The sequence below is a fragment of the Carcharodon carcharias genome, chromosome 15 (genome assembly GCF_017639515.1).
Source record: "Carcharodon carcharias isolate sCarCar2 chromosome 15, sCarCar2.pri, whole genome shotgun sequence".
Taxonomy (NCBI): Eukaryota; Metazoa; Chordata; class Chondrichthyes; order Lamniformes; family Lamnidae; genus Carcharodon; species Carcharodon carcharias.
This window is the reverse complement of record NC_054481.1, coordinates 121,338,407-121,360,147: the sequence shown is the minus strand read 5'-3', so window position 1 is coordinate 121,360,147 and position 21,741 is coordinate 121,338,407. Positions and strand designations below refer to the sequence as shown.

The 21,741-nt window shown below is 43.4% G+C and overlaps 1 protein-coding gene across 6 annotated transcripts in view; it reads left to right on the top strand.

The window, feature by feature from the left end:
* acot7 (acyl-CoA thioesterase 7) overlaps window positions 1–19,721 on the top strand; it is a 266,042-nt gene extending 246,321 nt beyond the window's left edge. For all 6 annotated transcript variants that reach the window (XM_041207194.1, XM_041207193.1, XM_041207196.1 and 3 more), the window contains one exon: window positions 19,395–19,721. In XM_041207194.1, coding sequence (XP_041063128.1) covers window positions 19,395–19,511 — 117 coding nt within the window. In that variant the 3' untranslated portion in view covers window positions 19,512–19,721. The remainder of the gene's footprint in view (window positions 1–19,394) is intronic.
* The last annotated feature ends 2,020 nt before the right edge of the window (window positions 19,722–21,741 follow it).

Genomic DNA, 21,741 nt, shown 5'->3' with positions numbered 1-21,741 from the left:
CCATCCCACACTGTGCTAAGAAATTGCTTAATCCCCCCTTTCAGATATTAAAGCAGTCCAGACGATAGTTTCAGGCAGTAGCATCTGTCAGTAAATAAACTGAAGTCTATAAATTGTTCGGGTTTTTGAGGGTTATCATGTAGCCTCAGTAGGGTTGAACATATCTAACTACCCTGCTCATGCTGTTGGTTGCCTAATACATCCATCCTCATGATTCCCCGCCTTCTCGTTCTAATTGGAAAGCAAACAGACTTGTCCTTATGCAGTTGGATAATTTTTGCCTGTCAGTCAAACAGCCCTTATTCTCCCATCATCAATATTTTTAACTGGAAAAAAAAGGTGCTCAAAGTAAATGAAAGCAAACACAGGTATTTTTTTTACATATGTTGCTAAGATTTTTCTCCAGCGTTTTTGCAATTCAATTCCTGTACACTCCAGGCCAATCTTGGAGGGTTGCCAACACAAAGGAATGAGTTTTAACATAGATCAGGGCCTGGGAATGGGTGCACCTAAATCAGGAAACATTACAAGGGCATTAGGAAACCAGCTCCAACCTGTTGACTTCCAGATTTTATGGAGGAGAGGCAAAGGCCAGGCAGCCAACCAGCTCCCAGAGGGTTGGGTACATTTTGAATATGTTAATGAGGTTGGCAGCCACTGATTTAACCTGCTTTTGCAGTGGGTGGCCTTGTTTCCCATGCTTAAGAAAACCCGTCAGCTTAAGGGAGGTGGGGACTGATTTGGGAAGAAGGAGAACTGTTCTAACAACGCTGCTTGTGGGCTAGGAGGAACAGGGGCACTGTTTCCTTGAGGTCAGACATCAAAATATACAGGATCGAATGATGGAATTACCCCCACCCCCATACCAGGTCGGGCATTGGACCTACCTGGTCCTGTGACTTCTCCAAAGTGCTCCCTGCCAGACTGGAAGATAAACATGTCAATGAAGCTTCTAGGTAGGGAACAGGGCCAAATGATGCGTACTATGGAGTTAAAGTTCCATTGCATGCTGGGGAAACTCAGACTTCCAGGCTTCCCGCCCAAATTCTTCCCCTCACCACCTTCCCTATCCCCCCACCCCAGTAAATATCAGTCTGACTTCTCAGTCACGCAATGTGCAACTATTTTATAACACCACAGACTGTGTGTTCGCAATTGATCTGTGCATTAATGAATGCATCGAATCAAATACCCATGTGTGCGACTTCAGCAAAGTCATTAACCTGAACGTATTAGTTTCATATGAATGTAATAGCATACAGAGTAATTTTAACCCCAACTTGTTACTCCTTGTACATTGGTATAAGTGTTATGCTAAGATGTTTGTGTTCCCTGTGGGGGGCGATTTCCACTTTTTTTCTCCTATTCCCAGCATTTGTTCCAAAGATGCTAAATCACTGACACATTGTCCCAGTGCCTCCTCCAGGCTGGTGGACACTAGGGGTGCCACATCTGAACTCAAGTATCTCCTCATCCAATGTCCATACATATGTACTTTGCAGCAGAGTGCACTGGATGTGATTGGAACAGAAACCTTGGCTAACTGTTTTCCTTATTCCAGGATTACTGGGACCAGCTTTAGCACCTTACCCTGCTGGGATCCTCATAAGTTGAATGACTCAGTAACATGATGGAGTGCACCTACCAGCTGAGCCATCAGGGGAACGTATGCTGCTTTTTTAAACAGAAATCTGAAGTTCAGAGAATTATGCAGCATAGAAAGAGGCCATTCAGCCCATTGTATTGTGCCACTTTTTTCAATGATCTATCCAACTAGTTCCCATGCCCTGCTCTTTCCTCATAGCCCTGCAAGAAATTCCAACAAGAAATGTCAATCTGACACAATCTTGTTTCATGTCAAAGCAGCTGCTTTGAAATTGAAATAATAACTCATCCTTGTAATCTAATTGTGCTGATAAAATCCTAATATATCAGATATTGTTGCTATAGTAGATTGCACCTGCCAGAATGCACACCAGAATGTGACAGCCCAAATAATAGGCAATCCAAGGCATTTAGTAGCTGAAAATGCGTAGCTTATTTATCAGAATTTTAATATTGCCTGAAAGAATTGAACTCAGCTGCCCGGTCTGCCGTTGTATCACGGTGTCTTTTACTGTGTCAGGTAACAGCCTTGATCACGAGCCTGTGCCAATTTAATTGTATGAAGCATCAAGTTAATTGAAATTTAAAAGCAATTGTGATCAGATAATTGGCTCCCTTGATCTACAGAAGTATGGAGTTATATCCATTATAAAAAGTCATCAACTAGAGTCAATTAACTGCATAATAATTGATTAAACTGTTATTAGTTAATAACAGAAAAATTCATGGTAACATCCTTGATGACCTGGTGAATTAAGACATTGTGCAATTCAGCCACACCTCAAGCTTATCTTCAGTCAGCAGACCGTGCAGCTAGTTGATCTCAACCAAAGCAATAATCGGGCCCCCATTGCCAAGGTTAGAGGAAGTGGGATGTAGCCATTTCCTGATCATTTTACACTCATTCCTGCTGGATAGTGCACAGGGAGCTTAGACATCAGGTAAAAACATTAAACTAGTCTGCAGATGCTCACTGTCTTGGTCCTCAGAAGAATGACAACTTGGCTAAAGTTGGAAGAGAGAAAACTTGGGGGAACGGGCACTACTGGTATCTCACTAACTACTTATGTGGAAATCCAAAGCTAGGAACTTTAAATATAAGATAGGAGTCACTCATAAATCCAAGAAAGAATTCAAAAGAGATATCTTCACTCAGAAAGTGGTTAGAATGTGGAATTCGCTACCACAAGAAGTAATTGAGGTGAATAGCTTGGATGCATATTGTTTTGATGTGTTGATGTACCCTGTTTTTGATGTGCAGTGTGCTTTGTTTGGTGTGTCATGCTAAGCCTTGTTTTGGTATGTTGCGTGTCTGGTTTTGGTGTGTTGGTTATCTTGTTCTGGTTTATTGGTGTGTCCTGTTTGGTTTTTTTTATTCTTTCTTGGGATGTGGGTGTTGCTGGCTAGTTTAACATTTATTGCCATTCCTAATTGCTCTTGTTCAGAGGGTATTTAAGAGTCAACCACATTGCTGTGGGTCTGGAGTCTCATGTAATACCAGGTAAGGCCAGCAGATTTCCTTCCCTAAAGGATATTAGTGAACCAGATGGGTTTTTACAACATTTGACAAAGGTTTCATGGTCACTATTCGGCTTTTGATTCCAGATATTTATTGAACTCAAATTTTCTAACCTGGGTCCCCAGAGCATTACCCTGGGTCTCTGGATTATCAATCCAGTGACAATACCACTACACTCACTGCCTCCCTCAACATGTCCTGTTTTGGTATGTTGGCATGTCCTATTTGGTGTATTGGCATGCCCTGTTTTGGTGTGACCTATTATGTGCCCAGTATGCCCTGTTTTGGTATGTCGGTGTGTTCCCTCATGGTGTACGTTTTGCAGAGTACCCCTTTCAACCTACAATTAACAGCAATAATTGCCTCACAAAAGGCCATATTTAATCTGTACTTATCTTTTTCCTGTAGGAAGTCCCAGAGTAGCTGCTCAATTTTGTGAATGTGTGAACAACTTTGAAGTATTAGCTAGAAACTGAAAAAGATGAATATATGGAATAGAAAGTAATTTCTTAATTTCCAGCTTGTTAGATGGAAACATGTTGCCATGCAACACACACTGAGGAGCAATCATTGTATTGATTTTGTGTTGGCTGAGCAATATGAATATCTTGGCATAGATCTGTGGTGCTATTTTTTCCCTGTGCAAATAATAATGCAATATAAATAACATCTCTGATGCTATTTTGAGGCATGCGGAATAGCACTTGAGCACTGTTACTCATGAAAAATTCATGATGTGCCTCTCAGGCATAGAGAATAAGGATAATTTCAGAGGCTCTACATGAATCATTGCAGCTGAAAGTGCTTGTAGCACAGAATCAGACTGAACATTAGGTATTAACATGTAGAATTACACTTGCTCTCTTTCCTTCCTGAGTTTTATTCAGCTCTAGTTCATCATATTGATTCTTCAATATTGTTATATTGTTCTCTCTTCACAGAAAGACTTTGACCTCAGTGAAATTTCCTCCTGCTTTAAGGTCAGGCATTTGGGCTTCAGACTCTGACACAAAGCTGAGGGGATCAATGAGTATTGGGCTTCAAACTTTGAGCTCAAAGTGCAAGCAGAGCCCAGCATTACATTCTCCCCTCCTTAAGTCATTTTCATTTTAACTGAGAAACTCGGGTGAAAGTCCATGATCCAGACTGCAGGATAGCACCAAGGCTGTGAAGAGCATCTGAGGTAAATGGAACACTAACTAGATGACACTAATCTTGAGTTTTAAAATCTAGAAGATCACTGAAGGCAGGAGAGACCGAGGAAATTAGGATGTTCTGTAGTTTTGAAGACCTTGGAACGATTGAGTTAGAATTGGGAATCAGAGCCTTGATTTCAATCAGTTTAGGATGCAGGGAGCAGGAAGAGTGTGGGGAATAATTTATCTGAACCTAGGGAAGAACAAAAGAAAAGGGCCATAACTAGGAGAGTGGGTAAGCAAGCTGCAGTCTGCCTCAAATTCAACTTGGCTTTGTTAATAAGCTTCTTGCTTCTTAATCAGGACATTATAGATTCAAATATCATTATGGATTTAAGTGCATTATCCAGACTGGCACTTGAGTGCTAGATACTGGGATCAGTCGTTTAGATCAGGCATTATACCCTCTGGCTGTGCGTGGCATTATTCAAGGAAGAGTGGTGATTTCTTCTAGTGTTCCTGCCAATATTTCTCACTGAATCACTACTAAAAACAGACTATCTGGTAATTAATTCATTCATTTGCTGTCAAGGGACTCTGCAGTGCTTAGATTTACTTTTGCACTTGCCCACGTAACATATAACTTGATTTCAAAAATAGTTTGGACATTTTGAAAATGTGAAAGGTGCTATATAAATATGAGTTTGTTTTTTTGTCAGTCAGCCAGAAGACTGGGTGAATAAACTACAGACTACCTCACTCCTCTTATACTGTGTAACCTCATTCAGCTGGAACAAGAAGCAGATTTCTATGTAGTTGTAGGTTCAATTTTTTTTTGTATTTAATAGGCTAAAAAATGAATAAGGAAAGTTCTGAACTGCACAGGTGTTGTTTGCAGATTATATTCCATCCACCTTGAGATACATCTTGACAATGTAAAGGAATATTGCCCAGAGCATACTTCAGGATATTCATGCTTATGCAACAGTACTGGGATACTCTAGTTGAAAGCTACTCATTACCACAAGGAATAGTTGAGGTGAATGGCATAGATGCATTTAAGGCGAAACTAGATACCCTCAAGAGAAAGGAATAGAGTGTTACATTAATAGGGTTAGATGAAGAGGGGTGGGTCATGTGGAGCACAGAGCATGTGAATATAACTTGTAACCTTGACTGCAGATATTAGGACTCACCTGCTGAGAAATATGGATATCACAATAATTGCATTCTACCAGGGCTCAAATTTTTAATATGTTACAGAAACTGCTAAAAAAAAAGTGACATAAGGTAGCTGTGTGTTTCATATTGCAATTTTAACAGGATGTTAGAAATGATGTATTGCACAAGCTTGGCCGCCTGTAGTTCTGAGGTGAATTGTGGCTGTGATTATTTTACTTTTAATCTGTCAATGTCACATGGAGGCCTTGCCAATATAATAGCTGTTGACACCATTTCTGCACATCAAATCTCCAAAAGGTGGAGTGGAGGGTGTGGAGTAAATATCACTATGGTGATATCTGTGGTAATAGGTTATTGTAACTGCTACTTCACCTTCAGCCAGTTTTCGCTGCTGTGTACACATCTCCAAAGCGAAAATGTAGCAGGGAGTGTGATATAGGGAGACTGGTATGGTACTGCTCTCCTCTAACCAACCAGCAAGGCAACATAAGTGAGGTTCTTTTGATCAGCATTGGAAATAAAAAGGGATGTGAATACCTTATGTGATTTACTATGGTATACAGGCCAGAAGGACCCAGTTTTGTTCACTGACTATGCCAGTTTAATTAATTTCATCTGTTGTAGCAATATAGGCCCCAATATTGTTCTCTGTATCCCCAAGATAAAGAATAGAAAAATCAGGATCTGATGACCTCTCATGAAAAGTGCACATGGATGCACATCAGACTGCCTGGATTGTGCTCACACTGGCATCATCTTGCAGGGCGAATGGCTGAGGTACAGGGGGCGCCTGACAACCATGGAACTATAGTCGAACACAAATCAACACCTTTCCGATAGATGACGGAGAGGAGGATCTGAATTTATTATCTCGGTACAGTCATTGAAGATAATACAAGTGACATAAACAATTTGGCATCCATATTAATAGAATCTAGTTACACAATTAGGAGGAGTCCTTGGTGCATTTTTCTTTTTCATATTAAACACAGGTGCCATGAGAAAAATAGATCAAATGTTTTATTTTTATTCTGGAGTGCAGCTGATTCCTCTGAAGTGTGTGCCCCATCTGTTGTAGCTTTTAAACAGTCCATTGCTCCTTTTCACTTGCCTTTGTAGTTGAAAACCATGAAAATATCTAAAAAAAAAAGATTTCAGCACAAAGCAAGTGCTTCTCATTTTCATTGGGTTCCTCTCATAGAAGCTGAAATCCTTCTGCTGCAATGCCTGTGCCAGGTATATATTGCCCCTTTAGTTAATACCATCCTCCATAACTTTACCTTTTGACTCCACCTGTCTTCAGCCTGGCTCAACTTGTATGGCATTGATGTTCTATTCCACCCTGAGCTGAATTCCAAATCCTATCCTATCCTAGCCTCGGTAAGATTGCTTAGTTCCATTTCTGGTGAGACCACATCTGGAGTACTGTGTACGGTTTTGGTCTCTTTACGTAAGGAAGGATATATTTGCATTAGAAGCAGTTCAGTGAAGGTTCACTCGACTAATTCTGGAATCAAGGGGTTATCTTGTGAGGAAAGGTTGGACAGGTTGGACCTGTATCCATTGGAGTTTAGAAGATTGAGAGATGACCTTATTGAAACATATAAGATCCTGAGGGGACCTTATGGGGTGGATGGTGAGAGGATGTTTCCCTTTATGGGAGGAACTGGAACTAGGGGACACAGTTTAAAAATAAGGGTCTCCCACTAAGACAGGGATGATAATTTTTTTTCTCTGAGGGTCATTAGCCTGTGGAATTCTCTTCCCCAGAGAGCAGTGGAGACTGGGTCATTGAATATTTTCAAGGCTGAGTTAGATAGATTCTTGATTTACAAGGGAGTCAAAAGTTATAAGGTGCTGACAGGAAAGTAGAGTTGAGACCACAATCAGATCAGCCATGATATCATTAAATGGCAGAGCAGGCTCAAAGGGCCAAATGACCTACTCCTGCTCCTAATTCTTGTGTTCCATGATGCATCCCTGCCTGCTCTTATTTCACTCCCACTGTCACTGAACGCATTATCCATGCCTTTCTTTCCTTCAAGTTTGACTGCTTCAACACCAGCGTCACACTGAATACGCTCCAGCTCATTAAAAACCGCACACCTGTTAATTTCTTCTGTACTAAACACCACAGACATTTCATCCTTTGCTTCCCAACCTCCACTGGCTCTCTGACCCCAAAACACTGAATCCAAACTCCTTGTCCTCATTTACAAATCTCTCCGGCCTTATCTCCTCCTGATTCTGCTAACTCCTCACCCTTCATCACAGCACATGCCCTTGGTTCTTCTGACCTTGGCCTTCTGTGTATATTCCCTTCCTTCTGTTTCACCATCAGCGCTGAAGACCTGAGTTCTACCGAACTCTTTCTTCAAAACCTCTCTGCCTTGCTATCCCTCTTTCCACCTTCAAAATCCTCTTCAGATCTGATTCCTTAGCTAAGCTCTTTGGCATCTTCCTGGACTCTCTTCTGTTCCGTCCCTCCTCTATGAAGCACTGTGGGATGGTTACTGTTTTAACATTACTATATAAATGTAGAAAACATAGGACTTTCATCCTATTCCTCATGGACTTTTTTTGAGCTAGCATTACTAAACAGGGGCAAAACTCATTATTATTCCTGGAAGTTAAGCTGGTGGATTTATAGTTATAACTGTCCTACCATAACATTTTCTGGCCTGGAATTTCTGCCCTGTCATAGCAGCACCTGCCATAGGAGATGCGATGGTGGGCAGGTTAGAAAATCCTGCCCTCCAGTTCAGAAATGAAGGGAAAAAAGATTTAGGAAGAAATAATAATGCCTTAATTTCATGATTGTGAATGTAATTTTTGGTTAAGCAACAACAGAATTTCCCTTTCATTTCACGGAGAAAGAAAAGGTGAAGTAAGTCACCTGTGAATACTGTGAGGTGGGGTCTCAGCTTTTGCTCCAGTGTGTTTTTGACTTGATTTTTTGTTCTGGACTTTCATTTGAGTGTTTGAGTTTCAGATAGAAGTGGCACTATGTCATTCTGTCTCCCATGAATCATGTTAAAAGTATCACTGTTTTCATGAAATAGTGTCTTGGAGAACGTTTTTTCATGTATGTTACAAATACAAAGCATGTGTCAAACTGCTCTGTTATCTATCTACTTGTGGCAGGAATGTAAATGAACTACAGGAAGATTTTCTCTGTTAATCTTTGCAAACAAACCAGAAGGAATCTTCCTGAGTGCTGTGTAGTGCCATTGTGCCCACTGATTAGAATGTGATTCTTCTTCCAGCGTGCTGCCACAAACGCTGTCCAAACACATGGTGATAGGGCGATTAATTCCACCTCCTCCCAAAACAAAACAGTTTGACAAACATTTTGCCATAAACAGTGTTCTTTTATATGTTGATGACTTCTCTGATACTGTGGAAACTGAAAACATGACATGAAGGCATATGCCACTTTTGACTTTATTACTTACAAGTCAACAGGGCATTGACTCATCTGATATGAATCGTGCTGATTACAAGCCCTGTATTTTTGCTACCTTTTGGCATTAGTTATTAAACACAGATCTAAATTCACTAGAATTGTACCAAATAATTATGAAGAAAAGCTTCCAAAATTGAGCTAATATTCTGTGGAAAAAGGAAGATTAAGTCAGGGGAGGCTGATCATACAGGGACTTTCAAACATCTTAAGGGTTTGGAGTTGGCACTCAGTGGTTAATGAATCATCATTAATATCAGAAAGAGGTGTAAATTAGAAGCATTTTTCTTTCAGAGTGCTCCAGGACAAGTGGCTATGGAGAAACAGACTATAACATCATTTCATGGGGACTTTGATAAGTATTTGAAAAGAATATAAAAGGAAATGGGATTATAGCAAATCACTCCAGTAGTGAACCAGCATCAGCAAAGCACAATAATCTGATTGTCCTCTGCATCTACCGTTGTTTCTAAAGTTCTGCGAAATCTCATGCAGTTCTCTCACAGTTCTGTGATGTGATTGTTGAATAAATGTATAGAATATCTCAAAGTACAAATACCTGGGCAAGTGCCCTGTCACAATTCTACCTGAAGGTGTTTGAAAAACATGACAGCTGCATGTAATTAATTTCTGGTAACTTGCCCATTGTTAATTAGGCATCTTTTTTTTCTGTAGCACCTCCAGCATGAGGGGATTGGAATAATTAGCTTTTCATTTCTGAGTTTGTATAATGCAGCAAACTTATGAGAATTCAAAGTGCTCCAACAAATGGAAATGGAAGAAAAAAATCTCGCATGGAAAGATTCAGAACAATTTTGCAATTCTCTTGAAACTTTGTAATTTGGCACACTGGCCTAAAATGGTGTAAAGCATGCTGCATAGGACTTAAAAAAAATAGATGGCGCCAAACATTAAATAGGAACTGATGAGAAAAATATGTTGCCATTAGCAGAGAGAAGGGGTGGTTCACAGGACTGTGATCAATATAAATGGATGCCGAGCCAAGACACATTAGGAGGGGTGATGAAGCTTGGTCAAAGAGTTAGGTTTTAAGTAGGGAGTAAATTCCTGATCAGGGCTGTGGTGTGATTGCTGGTATGGCCCTCAAGAATGGGGTAAATGCAGGTCTAAGGAGGACAGTGTAAATCGACCATGTCAAAGGCTATAGGAAGATCTGAGATGGGGGTAGTGCATTATGGTCATGCTCACAGGATGTTGTTAGTGACTTTGATTCAGGCTGCTTCATTGCTGCGGCAGGGGGTGCAATTCTTACTGGAGAGATTCAAATATGGAGTTCTGGGGAAAATGAGCATGGATTGGGAAGCTCCAACATACTTTGAAGAGGAAAGAGAGGTTGAAGATGGAAGAGTAATCGCAAGGACTGGAGAGTTGACAGTGGGTTTTTGAGGAGGATGGTGATGACAGTGGATTTGAAAAAGAGCAGGACAGTACCTAATGAAGGGAAGTTTACAAAGTACAGTGGGGACTTGGGAAGTTGGGTGGTCAGCAGTTTAGTGAGTGAACAGAGCCAGGAGGTGGCCTTATAAACAAAACTTGCTCAGAGGGGGCTTGAGGCATGAGTTAGTAAAAAAAAAAACTAGAGAAAAAAGCAGGTAACAGACAACCTGGAGGAGATTTGGTTTTGGGAGTGTTGAGGATTGAGGGGAAAAGATGGAGCAAGAGAAGCAGTAGAATGCATAATCTCAATTTTAGCGACAAAGAAGTTCACGAACTCCTTGAAGGAAAAGTGATTAAGGAGATAGTTTGTAGTGAAGAAAAAGATCTCGGGACAGTGGTGGGTGGAGTTTTTGTAAGAATTGGCAGTATTAGACCCAGTGGGTGTGCTGGAGGAGAGGTTAATAAGAGAAAGGACAGTGAGACAATTCGGATTGCTGCTCATAGAGGGATTAACAGGCGTTTCAGTAGGTCCTTTCGGAGAATGCTGAGAGTGGCAGAGGACAGCTGTGGATTTATGCAAAAGAGATTCAAGTTGTAAGGCAGGGAAACAGCGATAGGTTGGAGTATGCAGTGAGTGGGGAGAAATAACAGGTGGATTGACTAAGTCAATGTCAAATTTTCAATATTGTTGTCATAATTCTAAACCAGAAACTGCTCAAGTGGCCCCTTTGCTGTGCTAGTTATTTAATTATTAGGCAGGTGCTAGCCTCAGTTGTTTAACTCATGGCTCAGTGGATATCACTAATAATGTTTGATAGTTCTTTCTGTCGCTGCACCAATTGATTCTGTGATTATGTGGTTAAGAGTCTCTTGACCTTGACACTAACTACACCTCCATTATGTTCAGTGACAAATACATTGGTGAGTAATGTTGGTGGAATGACACTCGAAATTCATTCCATTATGCTGGCAAAAAATGTGTCAAGTGCAGCACACGTTGACTGACATTGAGAGAGAATTGCAGCACAGGAGGATGTGTATCTATTTTAGTCAGTTTTTAAAGCAATAAATTGGAGTGCTTACTAATACATTCAATACATTGCTAATGTGTCTTTTGCAATTCTTTGCACTGCTACTGTGATTCTTGTGACTATAGGATGATCTTGTCATTATACTACTCATAAGTTTAGCTTCCGCCGATTAGTATGTACATATGTTATGACCGTAGCACTTGGTAAAGCGGACTTATTTAAAAATCCCAGAGGGAAACTATTAACAACTGTCATAACCTATAATTTTAAGTGTTATGTTTGAGATGCGACTCTAAATTCAGGAATCCGACCACCAGTTCTCAAGGTTTTACATTAAACTAAGTGAAACATTTTATTAATTTACACAGATTAAAACATCTATACACATGGCTACAAGTTACTACTATCATAACATTTAACAAATTCCCAAACTAATCTCCATTAAGGCAACAGCAACCCATAGACATAACCAGACACTGGACAAAGCATTTTCACTTTGATTTCAAAATGAGGTTCTTTTCACTTTGGTTCCTGTGGAGACAGTTGGAGGCTTTTGATCTCACATTGCCTCTGCCCTGCATACACAAAACTACTGAAGTTATACCTACCACCCCCATTGAATGTAAATTCTCATTGTACCACCGACCTCTGAACTAAACCTCTCTAACAATAAAACCCCTCTCATAGTACCAATTTTATTAGTAATATAAACATATTGCTTGCTATCTGCCGGATAGGCGTCAGTTTTCACCCCACTTCTTGAATGCTCTATTCAAAAAATGCAAATACACTCTATCTCTCTTACATATCAAAACTAGTACACATCAAAACACCCAGACTAGCTGGCTTTAATGCAATTAAGACACACCAGTAGACTAAATCTCTATTTTAAAAGATAATATTTTCCAATAATATATATATTAATAGCTTCATGACAACGTGTGCTGCCCAATGTAGCACTGAGCCATATAGACTAAGGCCCAGAACTTCCATTTTCCAGGACCCCGTATCCCAGCAATCCCAGATGATGTGCTGAGGGACCCCCTGGAAGTCCCCATGCAAGGGTTGCACAGGAATTGCCCAGGAAATTTAAACTACCAATGGGCCATTACCTTGCACCTGGAACTATCTGATACTCCAATTTAAACCAGAGCTGGAATCATCTGCTACTGTTGGAGGTGGGGGGGGTGGACAAAAATCGGTTTTACAGCAGCGTGGAATCATAACAGGATCATCCAGTGGTATCCACCATGGCAGATCGTGAATCCCACTGGAGGCCGGCGTGAACACGATTTGCATCCCACTAATGGGATGCAAAGTAAGGCCGACTGATCCGTTCCCCCCACACCTGATTCACTGTTGCACCAGCGGGAAAACACACCAACCAAGAACACACCTGGACAAGCGTGACATGCAGTAGTCAGGACTTAGCTTTAGGTCCTTGCACAGATCGCAGGCATCCGAGGAGCAGAAGATGCTGGAACCCTACAGCTACCCAACCCTGGAGGAACACATGCATCACATGCTGGGTAGATCCTCATGGACATGGCTCCACCACCAAGCAGCTCTTGGAAGGTGGGACCAACAGCTTCGGCTTAACTGAGGCTTCAGAACTTCATGGACTTTTTGCCATGGTCTCCATTGACGTTTTGGACCTGCTTCAAAACTTCACGGACTTCACCATGGGCTGGTACGGATGATCAGCAAAGGTGGATGGGATGGGGAGAGGAAGGTCTACTGGGGAAGGGGAATTGGGGGGTTGCGTGATGGTTTTAGAGAGGGGGTGAGGTTGGGGGGTGCAAAGGTGTCGCAGGGTTGAGGTTGAGAGGGATCGAAAGTGATAGTGGGGCTGAGGTTGTGGGGGCAAAGGTGTCAGGGGATGAAGTTGGGCGGGGTGAAGGTGTTGGGGGGTGAGGTTGGGATGGGGAAGGAGAGGGTACGGAGGAGGAGGGAATACGCGCAGAGGAGTATGTAATGAGGGAGAATGGTACAAGTGCGGAGGTAGGTTTAAGGGAGGGAGTTCAGAGGGGGAAGGTGTTCAGGGAAAGGAGGGAGCTCAGATAGGGGAAGGTGTCCAGGGGAGGAGGGTGTCTGGAGGGGGGAAGGTGTCCAGGGTAAGGAGGGAGTTCGAAGGGTGGAGGGAGGAGAAGGGAAGGTGTCCCAGGTGAGGATGGAGTCTGGAGGTGGGGGAGAGAGGAGAGTGTTAGGGGTGTTTGGAATGCCCAGGTGAACCTTCAGGGGAGGGGTCATTGGAGTCACTGACTGCCTCCTGGGGAGTGAACTCAGGGTGGGCATAGTAGGATGGAATGGTGAGTGTGCAAGGGGGCAGAGGGAGCGGGTGGGAGGGTGAGGGTGAGCCAGTAGGGGTAGAAGGGACAGTGAGGGTGGTTGGTGGGGACATGGAGGCAAACATTGACTCTGGGGGTAGGAAGGAGGAAATTGTAGAGGTCAATGTGGATCGGGGTGGAATTTTCAGGAAGGTGGGGAATGTGCTTGTTCACCTAGACATTCGTGAAGGAAAAGGTTTGAGCTATAGGGTAACGGTGGGGAGGTCGAAAGTGATGCTGGGTAAGGGGGGGCAACTGTAATTGGGGGAAAGGATAGGGGTGACTGGGGGAGGGGAAAGGATGGGAACTACTCAAAAACTTAATGACTACCATTCTGTGCAAATGGAAAGTGGGCAGAGCCTCACTGCACAGGCACAGGGAGTATGATCAGTAGTTGGGTGCAGGTGCAGATCAGCTCAGATGGACAACTGAAAATGCTCAGGACAGTGAGATGAGTTTAATGGATGAAGGCTCCGTGTGCATGAGAAAGTGCTTGCACGAGGCTCCGAAAAGCCCTGCGCCACACACACACTTCTCCCTCCAGATTCACTCCTGGTCTGGCTGCGTGCACCTGCTAGTAGTGGGGGGATGAAGGAGGAGCACTCGCAAAGCCTGTTAATCAAGCTGAAAGACAACATTACACATTATATTTTCAGATTATAAAGTAACAAAATGTGTTCACCTGTGCAACCACTTGTGATCAGAATTTCTTAACTTTTCTAGGCCTACCACTTCTTCTAAGTGCTGCCCTGACATCTGCAGCAGGGGTGGAGACAGCCTGTGCAATGGTTGGCCTGTTGCCTCTGATGATTTCGGTGTGCGCCTTCTGGAGAGCTAAGGCCTTGAGGGCCCTGGCTTGCTTTGGCTGACCTCCTGTGGGCCAGCTGCTCCCTCGCCAGTGACAGAAGACTAGGATGGGGGGTGGGGGGGGTCACAGGCAAAGGGGACTCGGAGGGAGTGGACAGCCATTCTGAGATTCCTGAGTGGATGACCCAGGTGTGTCCAGCTGCCGCTCCACCTCCCTTTGGGTGCCTGAGAATCCCAGCCTGACTCTGGGAAGGAACAACTGGCGAGACACCAAGGTGCTCTGTTTCCCCCTCACATTGCCACTGTAGGAACCCACCCATGGCTCCCGGATGGAGTGCAAGTCTGCACACATCTCCGTGTTCTGCTGGACCAGGGTCTTCATGGAATCCGCAATCCTTCCTATGGAGACCTCCATACCCACACATGTGGGCACCATTTCATCAGAGAGCAGGCAGACGCTCTCCTCCAAGTCGCGTTCCACTCTTCTGAGAGCTTCCAACAGCTCTGCGTGATGTTCCCCCAACCTCTGCTGACTCTCCATGATGAGTTGGAAGGCTGAATTCCGAGATTGAATTCTGACACGGACCTCACAGATGCCTCTTCCCCAGCAGTCCTCCGAGTGCCAGGGAGCATGGCTGAACCTGCCTCCTCCTGCTGTGGACACATGTCCATGTAGTGACCACCAGATTGTAAACCCGAGCCCCTGCTCTAGAACTAGGTCCCACTGACATGTGTGTCTCTGCGCTGGTGCAGGGTCCGGGTAAGAGCTGTGATTGGTCTTCCAGGCTGCTTATTTCCAACTCTTCAATGGAGGAGGTGTCCTCTTCGTTGGAGGTGGGGGCCTAGATGGAGCTAGGCTGAGGGTGTCAGTCCCTTGGCAGAGCTCCCTGTGAACCAAAGTGGAGATAATTAGTGCATGGCAGCATAGTCAAAAACAGGAGAAAGAGCACTCACAGTTGCACTGAGAGAGGGATTATGTAGCGCAGGATCCTCATGTGGGTGTTTGCCGCCAACCTCACTGTCACTGTAGGCACAGTCCACGTCCTCACCAGTCATTACGATGGCATGCTCCTCAAAGTGAGTAAGGGGCCTAATGTTGACCACTCCACCCCTGGTCTGGCATCTCTCCCTGCTGTTGTGAGCCAGCTTCTCCTGCATGAAAACAGATGGAGCAAGTGTGAGCAGGACACATGGCACTGCGTGGAATGTTTGTACAGTGAGCAGAGCCATGGACTTGATGAGGACGCAAGCTCCAGAGGTTATGAGCCTGATGCAGATGTGTGGGTGTGTGAGAGACTTAGTGGTGTTGTCCCTTGAGGTGTGAGATCCCTGTGGATGTGTGACGGATTTGTGTGAGTTGAGGGTGATGAGGTGGGCTGATTTATCCTGGTAGAATTGATGAGGGCGTTCATTCTCTTCCTGCACTGGATGGCTGACCTCCTTTTGTGCTCCAGTGGTGCTGACCACCGCTGCCACCGCCTTCCAGGCCAGATTGGTGACTCTAGTGGACCTCATGCGGCCAGAGCGGAGGACATCGTGGCGGCCTTCCACTGTATCCAGCAGGCACCCCAGAGAGGCATCACTAAATTTGGGGGCTGCCGTCTACTTTGCAACAAGCATCTGTTGCCTGGAGCAGTCCTGGCCCATAGACATAAAGTAAGCATGTGCTCTGGTGCGCTTTAAGTATGGTGCCCGGAGTGAGGAAGCGCTGAGGTCATGGCGTGGCGGGCAAATCTGAGCTGCCCACCAGTGATCCAGCATGTTGCCCATGAATGTTGTATTAATGAGGAGGGATGCACCAGGAAATGGACAATACAGCGTGAAAACCCCTCATTGTGGCCGGCGGGTAAAAACGTCTTTTTTTTCACAACCACTACTGCACCTAGCGCAGTTCTGGGACACTTCTGCCCAGAGACTTCAGATGATGCTGACTCTCTTAGCAAATAGTTACCCAGGAAAAGTTAGAAAGATTAAAACCACTTTTAAGTTCCGAGTAATCTTGGTACTGACCCACCCTGCACCACTCCCCCCGCCCCCCCCAACACCACCACCACCACCACCCCCCACCACCCCGGACTACCTCCCAACCCCTCAATTACCCCTCCTGAGTACCTCCCAACCCCTCAATTAACCCTCTCAGCTACCCTCCCAAACCCCTGACTACCCTACATTCAACTACCCCTCCATCCCTCTGACTACTCCCCCACTTCTCAAACTATCCCCCAGTCCCCTGACAACCATCTCAACCCCCCCAACTCTCTCTCCATCCTCTCATTACCCTCACAACACCCCAACCCCCTCCCCTCACCCCAAACCCAACTACCCCCGAACACCCTATCCCCTCACCACTTACCTTACACACTTAACTTCTCCCTGGCTTCTCAAGGTAACTGGGACCCTTAAACTTACTGGTTTATAGCAACTAGGGTTGCAAAAGAGTGTGGCTTCACTTCCCCCTGATGCTGCTGCCCTGCACTGGAAGGAGTCCGGAGCTGCAGTGCTGCACGTTTCTCACCACGTTCAGGATGGACCATCGACTAGGAAATGTGCAGCTCTCTACCTGGGTAAGTAGAAAGGAGCAGAGTGGCGATCCGACCGATGGTGATTGCCACTCCTTGGAGGCTCTGGGCCTATTATAGTGTGTGCAGGGTTAGCACAGCTCCTCTGGGGTGACAGCAGAGTTATTACACTTGACCTCAATGTCCTTGGGCTAGAGGGGAAAATATTACATAGAATGTACAGCATGGAAATAGGTCATGTGGACCAAGAGGTCCATGCCAGTGTTTATGCTCCACACGTGCCTCTTCCCATCCTTCTTCATCTAACCCTATTAGGATAGCCTTTCTATTCCATTTTCCCTCATGCGCTTATGCATCTTCCACTTAAATATCCCTATCCTATTTGCCTAAACTGCTACCTTTGGTAACAAGTTCCACATTTTAACCACTCTCTGAATAAAGAAGTTTCTCCTGAATTCCCTATTGAATTTATCATCATTTTATGGCCTCTAGTTTTGGGTTCCCTCAGAACTAGAAACACATTTTCCATGATTACCCTATCCAATACTTACATAACCTTAAAAGACCTCTATCGGTCACCCCTTGGCCACCTTCTAATAGAGAAATGTTGGATCTTTCCTGATATAACCTCCCAGATCCATTATCATCCTGTTCATCTGTTTTGCACTTTCTCCAGTGCCTCTGTAGCCTCTTTATAATATGGATACCAGAACTGTGCATTATGCTCTTAAGGTTCTATATAGACTTAACACAACCCCTCTGCTTTTCAATCCTGTCCCTCTAGTGCTTTGTTTGCTTTTTCTATACCTTCATTAACCTGCATCCCTACTTTTAATGATTTTTGTACCTACACCCCTAGATCCCTTTGTGCCTCTACACCAATTAGACTGTATTTGTCAAACAGTATGTGGCTTCCTTATTCTTCCTACCAAAATCAATCAGGGTTACAGCTTCTGATCACTATCTAGTGATTTCTTCTGGAAAGTGTATTTGGGTCACAGTGAGCAAAAAAAGTCCTGCTTCTCATCTCTGCTAAGCTGTGTATTATAGGAGTTATCCAGTGAGGCGTGCTGCATTCAAGCCTGGACCTCTCTGGTTTAACCAACATGAATCGTACAGATGGCAGGCTATAAAGTTTACCGATGACACTATGTACCTGGGAGAGGTGCAGGAGCCGTTTCTCCACGTCTGCAGTGTTCTTCATGGGGGCTCATGGAGCCAACCTGGCAACTAACTGTGAAAACTCATCATGTCCACACTGACTCATATAACCAATTTGGGACATCATACTCGAGCCTATGGCCTCACAAGAGCGCTGATCAATAATAGATGTGTAGGTCTGCACAGGATTCAGATTGATGGATAGTCAGCTCAATCAAAGGACAAGATCATGGGTCAAGTCCTACCTGGGAATACTAAAAATCTTAATTATAACTAAACACAGGAAAGTCCTTGGAATTACAGTCAGAAACAGAACACATCTTGAGTCTTTTGATCAAACTAGTCACCTTACTTACAACCTACTATTCAATTACAAACTAATTATTGCAATTGGATTAGAATTAAAGATAAATCCTCAATACAGCATTTTTTACTCTTTGAAGAATTTTTTTGATAGCTATAATTGCATTGGTGCCAGGAGCAGCAGCATGCAACAGTGCGTCAATTAATCACGTCTGTTGTTAACAACTCAGTGGACTTCCCATGGCATCATTCATAGTATGCCTTGGTAACACTGACTGAAGAAAGAATGCTGGCCAAGTCACTGGAACAAATTCTCAGCTTCTATTCAAAGGGCTTGTAAGATCTCTAATATCCACCATAACAAACAGTGGTAACTTTGGTTTAACATCTCATTCCAAAAACAGCAGCTCCAACAATCTAGCACTCCCTTGGTACTGCACTGAAATTTCAGCTTGAATTGTACGACCTTGAAGTTAGGTTTGAATGCATAACCTTCTGGCTCAGCGGTCAGAGAACCCTTCAAGAAAGTCAAGCTGACACTTTGCTTAAGCAAATTAAGCAGTATTGGCTGACTATTGAGTTGTGACCAACTCAACTGTATACCCACATGCAGATCTCCTATGGCATTGCTCATGGTAAATTGAGTGACCTGCTACTTTATAAGAACGATCAGTTGTACAGTAAGATGGTGCTAATTGAAATGTTTTCTATCCCAAGGCAGTTTCCCTAAACATGTTGTGTTATTCGGCTCATCATCTTCCAAAGGATGCTAACAATGCACAGCATGTTACTTAATTAGAGAGGAACAAGGCTGCATTTTGATTCTATATGATTATCGCTGCCTCAAGCCTATAAAAACAAGTTTTACCATTTGCCACAGATCATACAGTACACCAGAACTTCCTTCAATCAACCAATATCACCAGCTTTTTTTTATTTACAGACTGAAACAGAAGATGAAAAGAGACGGTTTGAAGAAGGAAGAAACAGATACTTACATACCAAAGCCAAAAGGATGGCTCAAGTACAGAAAGGCCACTGCCTCCCAATCCATGAGTAACTCAAGACAGCTAACAAGAAGTAATTCACATTCAGCATTGTATTACTTGAAAAATGTTTAAGTCTTAAATGTTAACCAAAGCACTGTTGTGTACTATTATTCTATTGAAGCAAAACTATGCATTCCATTCAGATGTTTGTGTTTGCAGGTATTATATTAAAATATATCATTACAGAAATAAATGCTGCCAGGCTTTGGCTTATGAAAAGACTTGGTATTTATTACCTCTTTTTATTCTGACAATTTTTCCGCTCCCCTCACCTGCTGAAAATGGTGACTTCTGGCTGGGAAATAGTAGCCAACATGGACTGGGCAAAGGGATTGATCCCTGGGGCAGAACAAGTAAACCTGAGGCTCAAACAATTTTTGAGCTTGGGCCTTGTTTTAATTAAACTGGCGAATAGCAGATGCCCACTGCACTTTCCCAGGCAGCATGCTGGTGAAGTGAGGAGAAATGTTGAACCTCTCCCTGTGACACCAGAAGCAAACCTTAGGTAGGTCCTGGGAGGGAGCAATCAGGAGGTGGGTGAGGGAAGGTAATGGTCCGCACCATTGCTGTGGAGGCAGGGGAAACACCCCTGCTCCGTTGGCATCTGGATTAAGGTAAGTGGTCTCCGTGGCTCCGTTACCCAAAGGACATACTTACTGAAGCATTCCAGGGACTCTGAGCTGACACTTATTACTGTATATATACATGTAAAAGTCAAATTTCTAAGACCCATTTTTTTAGGCAAAAAGTTAAGGTGTCTGACTTTTACACAGGCAATGCTTTTGGGGGGCTTAATTTCAACTACCGATGCTTGCAGCTCACACAGCCAGCTGGTTACTCCACACAGATACCTCTTAGGTTGGTGTACACTGACTCTGCAGTTTGTTGCACTCTTATCTCTGTCATTTAAAAAAAATAAATTAAACTCCCACTATAGTTTACTCTCTGTGATCTAGAACCGATGCAGAAGGATCAGCAAACTCCTGCTTCAAATCCTGGTCTCTGCTGCGTTATTCTGAATGCAGAGTGGAGCAGTGAGCTTAGAATGGAGTGCCCTTAGAAAGTCAGGGGTCAATTTTTACACTACGTACATGAAAAATTAAGATTTTTTGGCCTAAAGTTGGGGGTCATCTTTTATATAAGATCAACTGTTACTCAAGTACATACAGCATGTTTCACATATCCATGCAGTGTATTGATGGCCTTGAGGTGATAACACGTTCCCCGCTTTGTATGAAGATGCTCTGATGCATTGAAAAGGTAGCAAATGAATCCCAGGAAATGCACCTCCACATCTTCAACATGCTGATAGCTTGGAGAAAAGGCCTCCAGTTTATTAATGCACTGTACACTGAGTATTGAACATGAGGAGATTCAACTAAGGCCAAGAGAATTGCTACCATTCATCAGTTTGATGGTCCAGTGGATGAACTTAACCGGTAGTGCAGTACTGAGTCACAGATCCAGGGGTAGAAATTGAATCTCATTGTGTCCATTTTACACTCATGGCTAAGTAGATAATACTCTTGCCCTGAGTCAGAGGTGGTGGGTCCAAGCCCCATGCCAGTGATCATATGATCTAGGCTGGCACTTCAATGCAGTACTGAGGGAACACTACACTGCCGAAGTGCCATCTTTTGGATGAGATGTTAAACCAAAGACTTGTCTACTTCCTCAGGTGGACATAAAAGATTCATGGCCCTAGTTAGGGAGCCAGCTGACTGAACAGTGCTGAAAGTAGTATGTTAACGTTCAGTTACAGTAAATCTACAACTCTGCTTGAAACTGCTACATTACATTTACATTGGTTCAAAGAGTTTACAGTCCACATTTACTGTTTGTCCACTTATTTTGAAAAATGGTTTATGATCCTGGAGCTGAACTGGATTGAAAGCATATAAAATGTGTAATGAAAAGAGTCATTTATTCTTGCAGACAGAATTACCTGATCTGTGTTCCTTCCTGAGGTTGTGAAAAATGCTATATAAACTCAAGTTCTTTGTCTTTCCTACTGAGAGCAAAGGAAACAAGTGTGAGTCAGCATATAAGCCTGTGAATACCATTCTCTTTTCAATGAGTATTCCAGAGTCACAGCTAGAGAGCCACAAGCTTTGTACTGTAGTACAAAGTTAACAATTGCTTTATACTTGCATTAGCTGCATGTAAGGAATAGGGTTCTCCTATATTTTCAGTTTATTAACTATAGAAACATTATACTTGGAACCACGCTAATATAAAGAA